The sequence below is a fragment of the Cyrtonyx montezumae genome, unplaced genomic scaffold (genome assembly GCF_038088225.1).
Source record: "Cyrtonyx montezumae isolate F1298 unplaced genomic scaffold, pur_monq_1.0 scaffold_6, whole genome shotgun sequence".
Classification (NCBI taxonomy): Eukaryota; Metazoa; Chordata; class Aves; order Galliformes; family Odontophoridae; genus Cyrtonyx; species Cyrtonyx montezumae.
In genome coordinates, this window is record NW_027072067.1 from 17,954,917 (window position 1) to 17,972,906 (window position 17,990).

The following is a 17,990-nucleotide window of genomic DNA, read 5'->3' on the forward strand; positions in this document are numbered from 1 at the left end:
TGCATCAGAGGGCTGACCACAGTGCCCAAGGATTGTTTGTCACAGGCAGTTCATCTCCTAAACGATGACGTGGAGTCACCATTTTCGCACGTGGGTGACTGCAGATGATCCAAATAGGCTGAGGAGTCCTAACATAATTACCAGTGAAAAATCTAAATCCAATTAAGAATTCTGTTGCTTGTGAGCTTTCAGTACACAGTGGAAGTAAAATTTCTCGTGCTGTATCTAATTGCCTAATACTTTATTACTGTTGTTTAATGGGTTGCTGTTTAGTCATCAAGAGTTTTTTGAGGCTACTCATATTAATGCCGAAATAATTAATCCTGGTGCTGATCTCAAAATACACCAGCAGATTGTCTTCTAACAGCAGTGGTCACTGAGTACTCCTACTTCAGCACGTGTTGGAGAAGTATTTCCTTTCTGACGTCTTGTCTTGTCTCACAGTGCACTGTCTAGTTGTCTTCCGTTGCCGACTGACACCATTAATATGGGTAGTGTGGGTTTTTTATTATTCTAAATAAAAAATGCTTTTAGACTCAATTAGCATTATACTTCAAAATTAAGTACTTTTATTGGTTTTTATTGTCAATCGTGATGGATTTTAATCTTAATTATTCGTATTAAAGTAGTCTGGTGCCTTGTGGTAGTTTCCCATTTCCTTCCTCCTCTTCTTGGCATGGGAAAGTTGCAGAGTAATTTTGAGTTAAAAGCAGCAAAGCACGTCTGTGTCTTCAGCCTTGGCTGTCCTTTGATTTAATCAACAGGATCTCCAGTAGTACTGAGCTGCAGTGTTGTGGAGCTGAAAGCACGCAGTAACGCTGCAATAGTTTTCACACAAAACAAAATAATACACACCAACCTCAAAGCCTCAATATACGACGAATCTTAAGTTGGCTTAATTTGGTGTTCCACGATACGTAGGGTTTGGAAAGTAGAAAGGGAAAAAGAAGAGGCATCTGAAGCCCTTCTGGGCAGCACGTGTGGAGGAGCTGGGGCTGGTTGTGCTCTGCGTTCGGCTCCTGGCAATGACTGATGTTCTTCCTTCTCTTCAGAACAACGCTTCGAAGTTGCTCTTGGCGATCATGGAGAGCAGGCACGACAGTGAGAACGCAGAAAGGATTCTGTACAACATGAGGCCCAAAGAGCTGGTGAGTCCCTAGGCACTCTGGGTTCCCTAGGAGCGAGGCAGTGGGTGTCATGGTGGCTCTGGGTGAGAGGACACTGACAGCTCAAGTCCTGGTGAGGATTGCGTTGAGTGATTGCGGTGTCTGCTGGGAATAGTCCCCAGAAAGCAGGAGCAATTACCTGGTGCTGAATGCTAGAGCTGGCTGCTTCACTGCTGCCTGAGGAGGGGATCTTCATCCTATACTTGAGCATCTGTGTAAAGGAACTGTTGGCACAAAAGACAAATGTATCGTGTCCTAAAAGCTGCTTGTTAAACTCTGGCAATGTTGTGGGCTGGTTAACGTGTTAGTTGATGAAAACACAAACAGGAGATTCACAGCACAGCTGACACACTGGCAGCTTGTCTCAGCGCGTGGAGCTATGGTGTGGCCGAAGGTCAGAAGGTGATGTGGTGTGCCATGAGTGTGGCCAGAAACATATTCATTGGAGGGCAATGTGAAGTCTGGTTTCTAAATGTGCTGATGAGCCAGGATGAAGGTGCTGAGTTGGTTTCCTGTTGTGGGTGCTGAGAAGCCCACTGACCTTCCCTTTGGAACTGCGTATGCTCAGCTCCCTTTTACTTCTGCAAGAGTACTCCATGTGTGCTGGCCTTAGCAAGCTTCACCCCTCAAACTGAGCTGTCTCTTTGCTGGCCTGTGGCTCTTTCCAGGTGGAAGTGATAAAGAAGGCATACCTACAGGGCGAAGTAGAATTTGAGGACGGAGAGAATGGAGAAGATCACGCAGCATCTCCTAGGAACGTGGGACACAACATTTATATATTAGCTCATCAGGTAAAGTCTCACCTACAGTTTTTGTTAGCACAAACTGCAAATACCAAGAGGTCTGCTTTTCACTGAAATTGCTTTAATGGTTCATCTCTCAGAGACAAACTTACTGCACGTTCTCTTTTTATAACAGAGTCTTAGCTTAAAAAAAACCCAACAAATTCTGTAATAAAAATAAGAAAAAAATGGAGTTTTATAATTGGAAGTGGGCAGATTCATGACTAAGTTTTTGAAGCCTCATAATTCAAGTTCTTGGCGGTATAAGGAAGCAAAGTGTTATTTTTCAGCTTTATTGGAGGTTACTTTCTACTCCTCAAGAAATTCTTCTCATGGGTCATTTAAACCTTGAGGAGAAGTCCCAGTCTGCTTTTATTGTTCATGCCACGTTCTTCCTCCCATCATTTATTTTGGAGCCAGCCAGTTCCACTGCACTGCTATGCCTTTGAAAGGTCAAAGGGAAAAAGTAATCTAGGTCTATTTATATATCAGTGCTACGTAGATCCCTCCATTAGCGACTCCTTGTTCCTTTTACATCTGAGAAAAAAATTTGTCATGGTGCTGTGAAATGAAGGTACAGCATCCAGAAGCACTTTCTTTTTTTTCAAGAAGTGCTTTTCAGTTGGTGCAAGCACTCTCCTCCATCCCTGCCTCAGCACTTTTGCAATTAGCACACCTTTCAATTAGGTGGGCGTAGGAGGATAGACTGAATGTGAGTGTTCAGGAACTTTCCCAAGTCAAGCAAAGGGTGGGAGAGAGTGGATAAAAGAGGAGTACAACATAGATATTAAAATATATATATTCGAATCATTCTGACTTGCACCCGAAATAGAGCTGCAGGGTGTCTGCTTGGAACAGAACAAGCCTTCTGTCAACTTTGCCCTTTCTTAGCAGCTGACTGCATACTATTTCTTTTTTATGCCAAAAATCAGAAATTTAATATCATAGAGAGACATCTGGTGTTTCCCACTCCCTTTGCATTCCTTTATTTTAGTTGGCTCGTCACAACAAAGAGCTGCAGAACATGCTGAAACCAGGAGGTCAGATTGAGGGAGACGAGGCTCTGGAGTTCTATGCCAAGCACACGGCACAGATTGAGGTAAGAGGGAAAATGGAGACTGCTGGGGGAGTCCTGGGGATGCGGTGTTCTGTGGAAGGACCAGTTTGAGAGGGAAATCCATGTAATTGAGCAACAGTTATGTTACACGAGATATTTTGATTGAACCAACTACCTGTGTGTGGACTGTCATCGCTGACATAAGAATATATATTTATTTTTTCTATTTTGTTTTTTGACAGCCTCTGGGGGAGAGCTATTTTTGAGCTGTCATGTGTGGGCTTTAAGATGGAGCTAAGCAGAGCTCTGTTGGCAGGAGGAAGTGTAACTTCACTTATGTTACATTTTGGCCGGTGCTATTGCTTAATCCATAAAGTTAGTGATATCTTCTGCCATTCTTTCTGTATTAAAACGAGGGCTTGGCCTTGTGCACAGTCAATCTGAGATGCTTTTAAAAGGTAAAGAGAATCACAAACCTGGAGAGCTCACACTTGCTCTAATGAGCAAGTTAAATGTAACTGTTACTCCTCGCGCGATGTGGGGCTAAAAGTTGCTGAGATCCCTGAATTGGGCAGCCAGCTTGTACCGAAATGCAGAGCAGCTTTGGTGCAGGATATTCCAGGCCCTTTGGAAGTTCCAGCAAAGAACAGTATTGCCAGAGTAAGACCACAGCAGAGATTTTATCCATCTTGGAGCTAAATGTAGGCCTGCTTTGAAAGGTAAATTAACTGGAGTCTCTGTCAAGCTGCTGTTCCACAGAAACGCTTCCAAGTTAATGCATGTAGCTGCTTTAAAGAGGGGAAAGAGGAAAGCAGGCAAAGCAAGAAGTAAAAACATTTAGAAGTAGGGAAAACTGCCCTAAGTCTGTTGTTCAGATTGTCAGGTCAGACCGTACGATGGAGCAGATCGTCTTCCCCGTGCCCAGCATATGTGAATTCCTCACCAAGGAGTCCAAGCTGCGGATATATTACACCACAGAGAGGGATGAACAAGGCAGTAAGATCAATGATTTCTTCATGAAATCTGAAGACCTCTTTAATGAGATGAACTGGCAGAAGAAATTGCGAGGTAAGTGCCTGTTGCCAGTGTAGTTGTGTGGAGTGTTACCAGCAGAGTATTTAGGTCAGCATTTAAGAATGTAAAACGTTGACTTGCTAGCAGATGGTTACCTAGTGTGGCAGCAACCTTGTTGGTTGTTTGAAGGAATCTGCTTCTCTGCACCATGGCAATGTGCTGTAATGAAATCAAACTTAATGCCACCGCAATATGGACCAACCAGAGGGGATCACAGGTCGTCTTTTTTAAGGCTCAGGAGGAAAGAATGCTTCTGTGGGGGCTTTGCTGAAATGGCATTTGGGGACAGGGAGAAATGGAGAGGACAAAACTGAAGAAAGCAGTGATCTGCTCTCCTTTCCTGTGCTGGGTACAAGGAGCAGCCCCCCTGCACTGCAAGAAAGAGTAAGGCCAAGTAACAGCAGGGCTGTGGGCTGCCCATGGTGGCTGTGGTATCTCCAGATGTGAAGGGACTTAAGAAGAGGTTAAACACATTTGAGTTAATCTTTTTTGTGGGCAAAGAGTCGACTGGAGAACGTGCTGCCCTGCACACCTTTTTCCTTTGAAGGAAAAGCACACCTTTTTGCTCTGGGGTTCCCACTGGCAGCTGGGAAAACTTTTCAAATTTATATTTGACTCCTTCCAGTACCAACAACCACTTCATGCAGTAAACTTTCCAACTTGTTTGCTTTGAATATTAAAAAAAAAAAGAGTTCCTTTCCTTTCGCTGAAGGAGAAATGTTGCTCATGAGGCTCAGCTTCAGTGGGCGGTGATGGTTAGAACTTACCAGCAGTGACCCTCTGAGGTGTCAGAGATAAAGCAGTTATTTCCTCCTCGAGTCAACACCTGCCATCTGATACCCGTGTTGTTCCCCATGCCCAAAATCAGCTCAGCACCAGCTCGTGGTGCAGGAGCACAGTCTGGCCACGATGCCTCCATCACACGGATGTTCTGGGGCTCCTGAGCAGCTGTCAGCCACCAAACCCACCTGCAGTGCAGCCCCAGCACAGTGCATCCCTGTACCCTGGTGGTACTGTCAGCACTGCGTGCTGCAGGGAGAGAAGGAGGGCTGTGAACAGAGCTCTTGACCTTTCTTGTGAAAACGATGCTTTATGAAATGATTTCCTTTGTTGCAACCTCTGATGATCGTGTTCTGCCCTCTCAGTGTGCTTCTCCAAGAAGAGCCTGGACGCTCTCCAATTCGTGGTTGGGTTGCATATGCGCAGTTCACGCTTGAGCAGATAATGTCTTGCACGTTGGCAAAGGAAATTCAATATTTGCTCCTGATTGTCGGGCTGTGTGTATATGTATGTTAATAGGCTTTCTAACAGGGGAAAACAATTGTAATTTTATTTAAAATCATCCAGATTAAATATAGATAAGACAGCCTGGAGCTTGATTAGCTCTACTGGAACATTTTTTGTGTGTATGAGTACTGCAGTGGAGCTATTTCCACCTTACAGTGGGTTAATACTTCTGACAGCATCAAACTCCCCCTGAAAGCTGCTCCCTGAGGGAGCCCTGAGGACCCCGAGGAGGACAGGAGCAGATGTCCTCCAGAGCAAATGGACAGTGCTGTGTTTGACAGCAGCCATACATTACGTTGGCTCTTGTTGTTTGAGTCTGAGTTACACTAATTGTCTTCAAGGCAATCTCCGAGCGAGCTGTGAAGATACTCACAATTAACAGGCTGCAAACTGATCAAGATCCATCTGCAGAAGTGGGGAGTAATTCTTTTCTCTTTGAAGAACTGGAGTCTCCTGTTGAGATGATAATCCTGTGCAGGGAGTCGTTGTCTGCCTCCTGATGCTTGGGCTTGGTTAGCCCTCTGAGTGGTAGTCCACCTTTCTACAGTCACTTCTCCCGTCCTCGCTGCAGGTTTGTGTATTTGAGATGTGGCAGGCTGGCACTGCTCTGCTGTGCTCATGTGCTACTGATTAACATTTATTCAGACCTTGGAATGACATCAGCCTGAAGTATTAAACTCAACGAAGCTTTTCTGAACTCTTTAAAGATTATTGTTTTCCTCCTTCAGCTCGTGCAGCTGACTCATCACCTGAGCACCAGGAGTGTCTGCTGAGCTCTTAATTAGGAATCCAAATGAGCCTGCTGAAACCAGGTGAAAATGCTTCCTAGGGCAGAGTGTCTGCCCACCCTCAGATCGCGACTCCAAGTGGAAACCTGGGACTGCAAGTGCCTGGTAGTCCTTTCCTTTGCATTCAGCTGTTAACACATGCACTTTTTACGTGCATTTAACTCGACATAAGGAAGCGTTGCGTGACTCTTCTAACGCACTTTTTGCTCTGGATGCTGGAAGAGGTGATGTCCAGAAGAGATGGCTGCACTGAGCTCACAGCTGCTGCGTTCATTCATTCCATCGTCTCTTCAGCCTCAGTTTGCATTTCCATCTTCCCCCTGAATCTCGCCGTGAACCCTTTTCACCTCTGGGTGATTGTTGAGGGGCTGTGCTGGTCTGTGAAGTGTTTTAGCCTTATGATTACACCGTGCTGCACTTTGGGTCTTAATTGTGCCCCTGGGCCTTTGCAGTGTGTGTTCTGCTGATGGGAGCAGTGGAAGTGAAGCCTGGGGGGGGGCAGGGAGCTGCCAGCAGGGAGGGCTGCGGCGCTGATGGGAGTGTGGACAGGTTTTCTTCCATCTCATCATCCGTGTGCCTGTCAGTGCAGAGCCCCTTATTAGGGGAAACCTGGAGCCCTTGAGCTCTGGTATTTCTGACCTTGTACTCGTGCTGCTGCAAAATCAGTTTGTGCTGGAAAAGACTTTCCTTGTTAACACGGCCTTAAATGACAACTCGGAAGCAGGAAGTACCCCAAAGATAGAGAGCAATCAAATGAGCTTGAGAACAAGCAGAGTGCTCTGCTGTTAATACTGTCCTTTTTGACAAACTGAAAATAAACTGAGTTTTGGGGGAAGATTATTTTCACATGGATGTGTTGTTAAATGCTGTGCCACTGAAAGGAACTTTGGTTGTTGTTTTGCAGCCCAGCCATTCCTGTACTGGTGTGCTCGCAACATGTCCTTCTGGAGCAGTATTTCCTTTAACCTGGCTGTCCTCATGAACCTGCTGGTAGCATTTTTCTACCCATTCAAAGGAATTCGAGGAGGTACTGATGTTTAACATTCAAAAACATATGAGCAAATAAGGTCTAGTGAGCCAGATTCTGTTAATAATGTGTCTGTGTATCCCTATTAATTCTGGTGAGGGCAGTGGATGAGAATTAGGCTTTTTTGATTGCCTTGGTTTAAATAGTGCTGTTTTCTGACTCTTTCGTGGGGTATTTGTAGAGGAAATGTAGAGCTGTGCTTTTTTTTAGGGGAGTAATTATCGAAGACAGAAATCCACCTTTAGTTACTCTACTGTTCTACTTTGTTTTAAAATTCTGTAACAAAGTGTTGAACTAAAAATATGAGGAATGTTAGTTTAGTTTTTCCCTGAGCTTGCATTTTGCTGATGTCATCTTTTGTAGAACTTTAATGGCCACGTGGCATTTCCTTGCCATAAGCAGGCAGCAGCTGGGCTTGCTGTCACCTCTGTCATCGAGGATGGGTTAATGTGTGCTGGTTTGCACAACCTTGCTGTAGAAGGTCTCAGGGAAGTGGCTTTTGATCCAAGCAGTGGGTTTGTGCTACAGTCTCATACTTCCAGTATGTTCCTGACTCAATTCAGCCTCTCCAAAGAGATGCACCCCAGCATAGATTGAGCTATGGGTTTGCATCAGCAAGAGAGAAATGTTTCTGTGAGTGCTTCTGTCATGTTTATCACCTGCACAGCTGGAATGGTGGATGTGATTGGGTATGAGATCTGTGCCAACGAGTAACTTAAGGACCCCAGAAGTACCACCCCATCCTGGGAGGTCTATCTGCATTCAGGTCCTCGCTTCCCCTCCTTTACCATTGATGGTGCAGCGTGGTCAGGGAGATGCTCATCTCTTCCCACAGCACTTCCCTCTGCCTCCCACTCCTGGCTGACTGCAGAGCCCCCCGAAATCACAGCCTGGAGGCGATGGCAGCCTGACCATAATGGTGTCAGCTGAGCTCTGTGTGTGCTGCCTAGAAGCTGCTTCAGCCTCTGGCAGCTCACCAGTTCACTGAAATGGGTTTGAACGAGGAGCAGCTGCCTTCTCTGTCTTCAGTCTCAAAGATCACAAGTTAAAATTTAAAAGTCTGAATGAATGGCTTCTAGCAAAGTTGGTCATTAAACAAGCTCGTTGGGATTGCACGTTGCAGGAGCAGGGGCGAGGGAATCATTTGTCATTTTGAGGCCACCCTATCTTGTGTATTTGAAATAATTTATCAGGCAACATTGGGATGAAATCTCTTCCTCTACTAGTTACGGTCAAACATCCAAGTGCGAAATATCTGTGTGTTTATTTAAGCTTTAAAAAAACATCAGACTTTTCAAAGCAGACCATTCAGGGGAAGCTGTCAGCGTCCCGAGTTGCCCAGACATGCTGAACTGAGCTCTGCTCAGCATGTGACTGTAGCACAAACTGGAAATCTTCTGACTTGAGCAGCAGGAACAAAACTGGAGGCCTGGGATTAGGTAGTGATGCTGTGACAGTTCCAGAAGCACAGAGAGCTTCCCACCCAGTCCTGCAGTGTACACCACTCTCCTGCTTATGGGCGGGTAATGGACCCATGTGCTGACACGAAGTGCTTTGAGGTTAGGTCAGTATGGACAGTTGGTGTCAGGTGAGCACTGGCTCTTCAATGTTCTTTGTTCACCCTCTTGAATAAAAGCATTTTTTATGCAAGTTTTTAGATCTTTCATATTCTGCATAAACCCAGGTTAAGTGGTGTTTTAGGCTGAGTATTTTTCGTGGCTCTTTGAGAAATGTATTTTTAGCAATGCAAGTTGATGTTATGTAAGGAGGCAGTCTCACGGGACAGCTGAAATGGAACCAGAAATAGCAAGAGATGATATAAAGTGGCACAAGGCTTTTGACCAAAAGCGTAATAGGAGACTCAGGGTGTGTGAATCAGGACCTGCGTGCGTGTTGTCTTCATGCACCCACCCATCCAATCATCTGTAGGGCACACCAGCAAAACTCCTCTCCTTTTCAATATTCAAGGTGCATGAGTAACAAACACTAAAATGAAGAATCCTATAATGCTGGTGTTTACCATTTACATAATGCTTTAGTAATAAGTTTGTAATTAAACTGCTAAAGGCGTTGGGCTCAGACATCCCACTTAGCACTTTGCAATCAGCACTGTCTGAGCATGAGAATTAATGGCACTCCAGCAAAGATAAGATAAAACGGTGTTTACTTGCCTGTTTTGGTTTTTGTTTTGCTTGGTATACAAAGTATTGCTTTTTTTTTTTCCCATCTTCATTCTAGGTACTTTGGAGCCCCACTTGTCAGGCTTGCTGTGGACAGCTATGCTGATTTCTCTGGCTATAGTCATTGCTCTTCCTAAGCCCCACGGCATCCGAGCCTTAATAGCTTCTACGATACTGCGCCTGATATTTTCAGTTGGTTTACAACCTACTTTATTTCTTCTGGGTGCATTCAACGTAAGTATCGAGTGGGGTGCTTGGAAGTTCTGTTGCTCCTTACGTAAGGGCTCCTTACCTGCAGCTGCAGATGTCAGGCAGAAGAAACCTGGAACGCTGGGGCAGAACAAGGCTGTGGGATCACTTCCTCCTTGGCTGCTACTGCAGCAGGAGAACTTTGCTGCTGTTCATGTAACCCAGGTTCCCTGAGCTGAAGAGATCTCTGAGGTTTCCTTCGGTTCTGTCGCAGTCCAGGAGCAGCTCCCACCCCAGCCAGCAATGTGAAGAAGTCTCAGTGACCCTGCAGTGCTCGGTGCATACCCAGCTCTGTTCTGTGACTGAGCTGCAGTATTTCCAGGTTGTGCAAGCATCTACTCAGCAGTGCATTTCCCAAATGTCTGCCTGCACTCTCCCTGCCAGCCAAGAGCAGGCACCGAGCAGCTTTGCTACAGTAATATGTGGACTGAGCGAGTAAGCAGAGCCACCAGAGAACTTCATTAGTGCTCAAACCAAGATATGTGTGGTTTCCAGGCAAGCAAGCCAAAAATGTCTCTTAGTCTGAGTCAGCGGGAGCTGTGCAGAAATGCATCTTCTCAAAGCCTTGGCCTTTCCTGTGAAGTGCCCAGCTTTCAGGTGCATCATTTAATAGTGCTCCTCATCTTCAGAGTACGCCACATAGTGTCCTGTGCTACAGGACGAGGCTTGCACTGCTAGGGTTGCTGCTGCTGTTGGTACCTGTAGCATTTTGCAGGTGCCTGGTAGATTGAAGGCAGCTTCCCTTCAGTGCTGTGTGCATGAGTGGTCTGAGAGGAACACTGAGGCAGTCAGGGGCACTCACTTATGAGCAAGCAGTTGGGTTCTGTTTCAGAGTTTCACAAATCTAAGTGCTGCTGGAGGCTAGAAAGTCATTTGCAGAAAGTAAAGAGCTTAGAGATGGCTTTGTTTTGTTTTTAGAGGAAGGTTTACCTCTCGTGTAAGGGAGTGTTTTTACTTCCTTAAATCTTAGTCTTGATGCTCTCTAATAACAAGCTGGAGAGTGGAGTCCATGCACCAGGTTTATAAATGGTGCAGAAAGCACCACACAGACCTGGACTGACACGTGAAGTGCTATCAGGGAGCAGACAGTTCAGCACAGGCGTTGATGTCACTGTGTATTTGACTTGCCACTGCTTTGAAAAGCTGCCCTTTTTCCTGCAAACTGAGTGATTTCACTAATTTATGCCTCATCTTTCCTTAGGTTTGTAATAAAATCATTTTTCTGATGAGTTTTGTGGGTAACTGTGGAACCTTCACTAGAGGATACAAGGCAATGATCATGGATGTGGAATTTCTTTATCATCTGCTGTACCTGCTGATTTGTGCTCTGGGGCTCTTTGTACATGAATTCTTCTATAGTTTGCTGGTGGGTATTCATTTTGTCCCCAGAATGCTTTTCTTCCTGTGTGTTTGTAAAGCTCCATCTCATGTGTACCGGGATGTCATGTGCTGCTTGCTTTCTGTTTGACTACTGCGACACCATTGTGCAGCCACTCTTGAAAATGGTGCTGTGGTGACTTGGTTTGGTTCCTGGGGGAGGCCACCAGACCCTGCTGAAGCCTTAAGATCACATAAATTCATACTCAAGGGGAAAAAAATGACTGACACGTCTAGAAGTGGCAGCTGAACAGTGGGCACTACCATGCTGCAAGTATAGGATATATGAAAAATAAGTTCATGGGGCATACGGTCCAAAAGATGGTTTACTCCACTACTGACAATAACAGTGTCTGTGTTTCTGAGTGCTGGGCAAACTGTGCACCTCTGTAACTCTGGGCCTTACACAGCCAACAGGGATGCTCTGTGTGTGTCTGTTTTCTCTTTGGGTGGAATTTATCACGTGCAGCGTGGTACTTCTAAGAACAGGCAGAAAAGGAGCGTATCTAGTGTTGGTGGAGAAAATGTGTCACTTTTAAAGCAAACCCTAAATCTCATTCGCAGCTCTATTTTTGTCCCTTTGTTTGATGTCTGCTACATCCTCTGCTAACTGAATTTGCTGTTTTCTGTATAGACATAGGTTCCATTAAACAAATACCTGTCCTCTCGTTGTCAACCAGTGTAGCCATCAAATGGATTGGGCTACAGAGAAGAAATGTCTCAGACCCAGAGGAGAGAGAAACATAGAGTAATTTCAAAAGCAGATTTTCATTCTCAGTGCTAATTTGGGTGAAAATACTGCTCGTTGGTGATGTTCCTCATAAGCACTACTGATATTACTGGTGGCACACCTTCGCTTTTGTTTTCTGCCCCAGCTCTTTGACTTGGTGTACCGAGAGGAGACGCTGCTGAACGTCATCAAGAGCGTCACCCGCAACGGGCGCTCCATCATCCTGACCGCCGTCCTCGCGCTCATCCTTGTGTACCTCTTCTCCATTGTGGGGTACCTGTTCTTCAAAGATGACTTTATCCTGGAAGTAGACAAGCTCCCTAATGAAACGTTATTGCCAGGTTGGTGTTGACAGCTCATTTTGGCAGTGTTGAAGAAAGTAATGGGCTTGTGTTCCCCAGGGCATGCTGAGTGTCTTCCACCTTCTGTGAGATATACTGGTTCTCTTGCAAGTTTGCCAGCTTCTTTCTTACCAAGAACTCTGCCTAAATGAAAGGAACAAAATGAAATAAATCTGATTGGAGCAAATGGACACCAAATGCACCTTGTAAATTTTTATAAGATGCTGCGGTCTGCTGCGATACGGAGGGATGGGGAGAACCCCTGGAGATAGCACTTGGGCTTTTCTGCACAAATTGGAGATTTCTCCTCTCTGTTTGCTAAAACAGATGAGATTATCTAATTCAGATAACACCTACTCCTTCCCCCAGTTTAATTACAGGCAGGCTTTGGGTAAGTTGTGATGGGGAAGGCTCTGCAGTAGGGGAATTCAACCCTGCTTTGGTTTGCCAGATCTTGAGTGCTTGTGTTGGCTATTAATGGTGGGGCGTAGTGTCAACGTAACAAAAACTAATCACAGAAATATTCTATCAGAAATAACTCCATGAATATATAGGAAAGGAAGCGACCTTCAAGGAGATGATCCTGTGGAGTAGAGGCTTCTCTGTGAAACTCTGATTTGCTCGTAGTTTCCATGTGTTCTGTGAATCTCTATTTTTTGTTGTAGTCTGAATTCCATAGTAGGGTTCTCAGTGCTGACCTTATGTTGCTCATTGTCAGTTAAAAGCTGTTGGGTCTTTTATTCTCACCATACAGCACCTAGTGCACAACTCAGTGGATGGGAAGCATAGAAATGAAATGGTTGGAGGAGGAGTTTGGGTTTGGGCTTGTTTCTCATTTTGTTTTTTCTCTGACAGTAGTGTTACTCAGACAAACGTTATTTGGCATAGCCATTATTTTTCCTAATTTTGCTGCCAACTGTAGGAGACCCAAACCTCGCTGACCTTATGATTTCACATTTGCACCAAGCCGGGGCAGTGCCAAAGATAGATTACTGCATGGCACTGGGGTGGCTTTGATACTTGCAAGATGTTGAAGTGCAAGCTGTCAATCACCCTGCAAATCCACTGTGCACCAGAACATAAATATTTTTTTGGAACCTTTTCAATTACTTTGTCAACTTTGGAACTAATTCAAAATAAATACACAACTGCAGCCTTTAATTCACGGAAATGAGATGTTTGTATTTGAATTTAAAATCACTGAATGTGTGAATCAGAAAGCACTGGGGCTGTCTGAACTCTAAGGTAATCCGTGGTTCTAAATGTGCGTAGTGATGGAGCACCGCATGCAATATCATGAGATATCATACTCTCTGAGAAGTAATTTTGCAAAACACAGAAAATACTGGGCTGTTCAGTTCATCACCATCTGCTTTTAGATCGCACAGAACCGGGTGAAACCATGACTGGGGAGTTTCTCTACTCAGATGTGTGCAAAGCAGGAAGCAGTGAAAACTGTTCTTCCATCATTCCTTCAGATCGTGAGTATCTGCTGTTTGAACTCTGAACTCCCACCCTCAGTGTTCACACTTTTTCAAGTTAAACACCTGAAGTTAGATATATATATTCATAATTAGAAAACTAACTCATTTGGGTAGGAAAGCTGTTGTGAGAGTGATGTGAAAGGGAACCAGCTCAAGGCAACAGCATCACTGACGTTTGGTGCATGAAGTGTTTAAACTGGAGGTTGAACTTGGAACCGAGCCTACTTTGATAAAACATTGATATATTCTTGAATTTTCTACCTTATCAATTTGAAAAGGAAGCGATGCAGTTTACATCCTTGCAAAGTTTATTATATTGGGCTATTAAATGTGATCTCAGAGGATAATGCTTTGAAATAAGGAACAGAATGTTGTTTATTGTCAGCATTATTCTATCTAGTTAACTAAGGAAACAGTTTTTAATGTCATGTCGGGAAGTGCTCGATGGATTAAGCAGGCACAAGGTAGTTTTGGGAGGTTTGGGAGTGCGTGTGAGATATAACTTAGAGCACAATCACCAGCCTCAGATTGGATGCTGAAAATGCTCAGTTTTATTTTCTAGAATATGCAATTTGCTGCTTAGAGATTTATGACGCTGGCTGGGAAAGCCAGACAGAACGTTATTTTTCTTAGAAGTGGGGCTGTTATATGGCCAAAAGTTTCAAGGGTCAGTGATGGCCACAAGCCCGTGCTCTCAAGGGGACGTGGCTCTGTTTTGCTCAGGTGTCCTCTTTAATAAACCAGGATTCAGCATAGACACAAGAATAGCTTATTTATTCAACTGTAGGAGGAGAGCTCTTTGTCTTTATGCATTCTGGCTGCAGGATGGAAAACTCAAGAGATGTGCTTGTATCAAAAATAATCATCTTGGTGTCGGGGTCTTATGTGGCCAGAGTTATTAACAAGACCCAAGTCTTTGGCTGTTTCTATACCCGTTGGGTTTGGGATATTTCTGGGTTCTGATAGGTACAGGGAGAGCATGTGAAGTTAGGTAATTAATTCTGGCATCCCTGGATCTGAAACAGTGGAGTTGGAAGCTTCACCCAAATGGAGAGAGGGTCGTATAAAATAGTGCTACATTTCTGTAGAGCGCCTTTTCCATAAGTAGAGGTATTTTAGCCTTTTGGAAAACAGGAGCTGAAGTTGCCATTTTGAGTGCAGCCCAAAGGCTGTGCAATCTGTTAGGCACCAGGGGAAAGTTTAAGAGGCAACACTTTGTCCTCTGAGCTGTCAGAAAGCTATGATTCTGCATAAACAGGCATCTGGTGATCCGGAGCTACGCAGACTGACTGCAGCGAACAGGGAGATGTAACCAAGTCAAAGACAGCCTTTAAAGCACAAAGGAAAACTCTGCTGGTGGGGGAAAGGAGGGCAGGCTGGAGGGCTGGAGCCAGAGTGGGAGACCTGCTGATGGTCTGCTCCCTGCAAGTGCTGAGGAGGTTTGCAATGCTGGCTGGAAATCCGGCACTTTTTGCAAAGGAGAGGCAGCAAAGAACGGAGAGAAATAAAACTGATCTTCTTGCCTTCTGTGCGTGTCTTTGCTTGCTGTGTTAACAGAACTGATTGCTGAAGAAATGGAGGAAGAGAATAAAGAGCATACGTGTGAGACGTTACTGATGTGCATTGTTACTGTACTGAGTCACGGGCTCAGGAGTGGGGGTGGAGTAGGTGATGTGCTCAGGAAACCATCCAAAGAGGTAAATTATCACTGAATGGGGGTGGAAGAGTGATAACCATGTAGGGCTGGGGATCTAGTTCTGCTGGGGAAAATGCATATACGCTCTTGAAGCAGATGTGGGAGACATAGTGAACTAGAAGGAACCACGCTTTCTCTGTGTGATACTGTCACATCTCAGGAGTGTTAAAGTAAGCAGCACCCAGTTCAAATGAGCTTTTAACCTTGCTTTTTGTCTTAGTAAATGAGACCTTTTTCAGCATGAGGGTTATCTGGAACGAGGCCCAAATGGACTGATGTAGCCAGCAGTCTGTGCTTTGGGAGCTCAGGAATCGAAGCAGTACGAGTGCAAGCTAGAGGAAAGAGTAACACGAGGTAGCAGAATGAAGCTGCAGTGCTGGCTGCTACCGTGCTAGTGGCGTGAGTTTCTGTGGGGAGTGTTGCTGGAAGGATAAGATATGTAGAACAGGGTATGGGATTAGAGGCTGGAAACAGAGGTGAGACCTTGGGAAAGGAAGGATGTTGTTTGGAGCCATCCTGGCAGAGCGAAGACTGGTCAGAGCAGCAGGAGCTCCTCATACCCAGAGCAGCCCACGTTGCTGTTTCAGCAGTGATGGTCCCTACTGGAGTCTGAGGCTCTCTTCCCTCTGGTCATTCCCCAGAACCGTGTTGGAGACCTAAGGGGCAGTCTTAGTCAGAGTGGATGCTCTGCACCTTGCAGCCAGGGAAAAAGGGTCCTCCTCTGTCTCCTTTGTTCCCACGAGAGAACCAGAAGTGCATGGTCTGCAATTTCCAAGTGGTCTTCAACACTTAGCCTTATTTTCAGCTTAAAATGATTTGAACGCTAAATCATTTATAACAAAAGTTTGTCGCTCAGGCTAGGATGGCTCTGAAAAAAAGAGTTAGGTAATAAATGCAGTGTGAACGCTGGAAAGTCCAATTTAGTGCTCTGTTTCATTCAAAACCACATACTTGGTAAGATAAATGAATGCTATTACATTTCAGTAAAAGTTTTTTTATGATTAACACTGGTACAGTCTTGATGTATAATCAGATTAAACTCAGGTGCAGTTAGAATCAGCTTGCAGGGTGAAGAGGGCAAATTTCAGCGTGTGAGAGAAGAGCGTGGACTCAAAGTGAGCTGAAAGGGCAACTTGGTAGTGACTGCATACTCATTGACTAATTTGGCTTTTCTCTCAGTAATCGTGCACTTCAGTTTCACTTAATGCTTTGAGTTCTGAGTTATCATTGGAGAGCATCAGAAATAGAGATCTGAAGGGGAGGGGCTGTGGGGCAGCAAAATTGCTGCTGTACTGCAAGAAATGTATTGTAAGGGTTAGCTGTATGCGGATTTGGGTTGTTAATAATTAAAATACGTATCTTGCAGGAACCTCTCTTTGCTGCTAGAGTGATATATGATCTGTTATTCTTCTTCATGGTCATCATTATTGTCCTTAACCTGATTTTTGGTGTGATCATTGATACTTTTGCTGATTTAAGGAGTGAAAAACAGAAGAAAGAAGAGATTTTAAAAACAACTTGCTTTATTTGTGGTAAGTGTAGAAGTGCACCTAACACAGAGTTACTCTGTCAAAGTCAGAGCTGCAAGCAGGCCAGGAATTACTGACTTTGTTCCCACCTTTCATCCCCTGGCAAGTTGGAGGTCTTGGGTTCCACATGCATAGCAACATGACAGCAGGAAGAAACAGGGAACGTGGCCTCCCTAAACTGTCTCATTCCCCTCCAATCTTCAGTTCTGCCTCTCCTTTGCTTCAGACATTTTTCCGGGGGGTGCAGTGTGATGAGAGGTGTGTGTGAAAGTTTCTCACACTGTTAGATTTGGAGGTGAGCAGCTGAGGCTGGTGCAGGTAACTGGTGGGGCACGAGCTGCGTGACAGGCAGACCGACACAAGCAACCTGGAGTTCTGCAAAGCAAATGCTGTGTGTGCTATCATTTTGCCTGAAAACAGCAGATGCTTTATGGGATCCAATGGCCTGCGTACAGGGTGGTACCATTTCTTAGCCCAGCGTTCTCTGTGATGTGTGCTACGTGTGAGCAGCACTTATAGTGCCTGCTCTCCTCTCCCTCTTCTTCCCACTGCACTGTTTGTCAGAGTTTAGGCCGTTCAGTGTTCATTTCAGAACGATTGTGACTTAAGAACTGCAGCAGGCTGTACAAGTTTTGTTCTTATGGCTCATGTTCTTGGTCCCAGTTTGTAAATACGTGTGTGTCTCACTCTTGTAGGTTTGGAAAGAGATAAGTTTGATAACAAGACAGTCACCTTCGAAGAGCACATTAAAGAAGAGCACAACATGTGGCATTATTTGTGCTTTATCGTATTAGTGAAAGTAAAAGATTCAACAGAATACACAGGACCAGAAAGTTACGTGGCAGAAATGATCAAGGTGAGTTTGGAGTATTCATTTTTTTTCCCTAGCACGGACCAACTGCAAAATGCAGCACTGTGTAGTTTTACTTATTTTATGGCAAAATCTTGGAGGAAGCCTTGTCCTGCACGGATGGGCTGAACCCAGTGCTGTTCTATTCAGAAGTGCCTTGCAGAGATGATGCACTTGGCGAGTTAATGCGATGGACAGTAACGCACTGCTGTTGGAAAGAGTGCTGCCAAGTTTGGTGGAGGTGTCTGAAGTAATGCAAACTGTTCATAAGCCGTCCCAGTGTAAATAAACTCGATCTGGCTCGGAGGATTTGCCGTCATATGATTTTAGCTTATCACTGTAAGAAACTAAAATTAATATCTGCTCAATTGCG

General features: G+C 44.8%; 1 protein-coding gene across 1 annotated transcript in view; it reads left to right on the plus strand.

The window, feature by feature from the left end:
• The window catches only part of ITPR1 (inositol 1,4,5-trisphosphate receptor type 1), a 142,487-nt gene that overhangs the window by 109,790 nt on the left and 14,707 nt on the right, over positions 1-17,990 (plus strand). The window contains exons 48-59 of the mRNA XM_065749454.1: positions 1,053-1,148; positions 1,835-1,957; positions 2,943-3,047; positions 3,881-4,073; positions 7,059-7,181; positions 9,420-9,595; positions 10,812-10,976; positions 11,863-12,058; positions 13,438-13,539; positions 15,100-15,239; positions 16,605-16,770; positions 17,463-17,623. Coding sequence (XP_065605526.1) covers positions 1,053-1,148; positions 1,835-1,957; positions 2,943-3,047; positions 3,881-4,073; positions 7,059-7,181; positions 9,420-9,595; positions 10,812-10,976; positions 11,863-12,058; positions 13,438-13,539; positions 15,100-15,239; positions 16,605-16,770; positions 17,463-17,623 — 1,746 coding nt within the window. The remainder of the gene's footprint in view (positions 1-1,052; positions 1,149-1,834; positions 1,958-2,942; positions 3,048-3,880; positions 4,074-7,058; positions 7,182-9,419; positions 9,596-10,811; positions 10,977-11,862; positions 12,059-13,437; positions 13,540-15,099; positions 15,240-16,604; positions 16,771-17,462; positions 17,624-17,990) is intronic.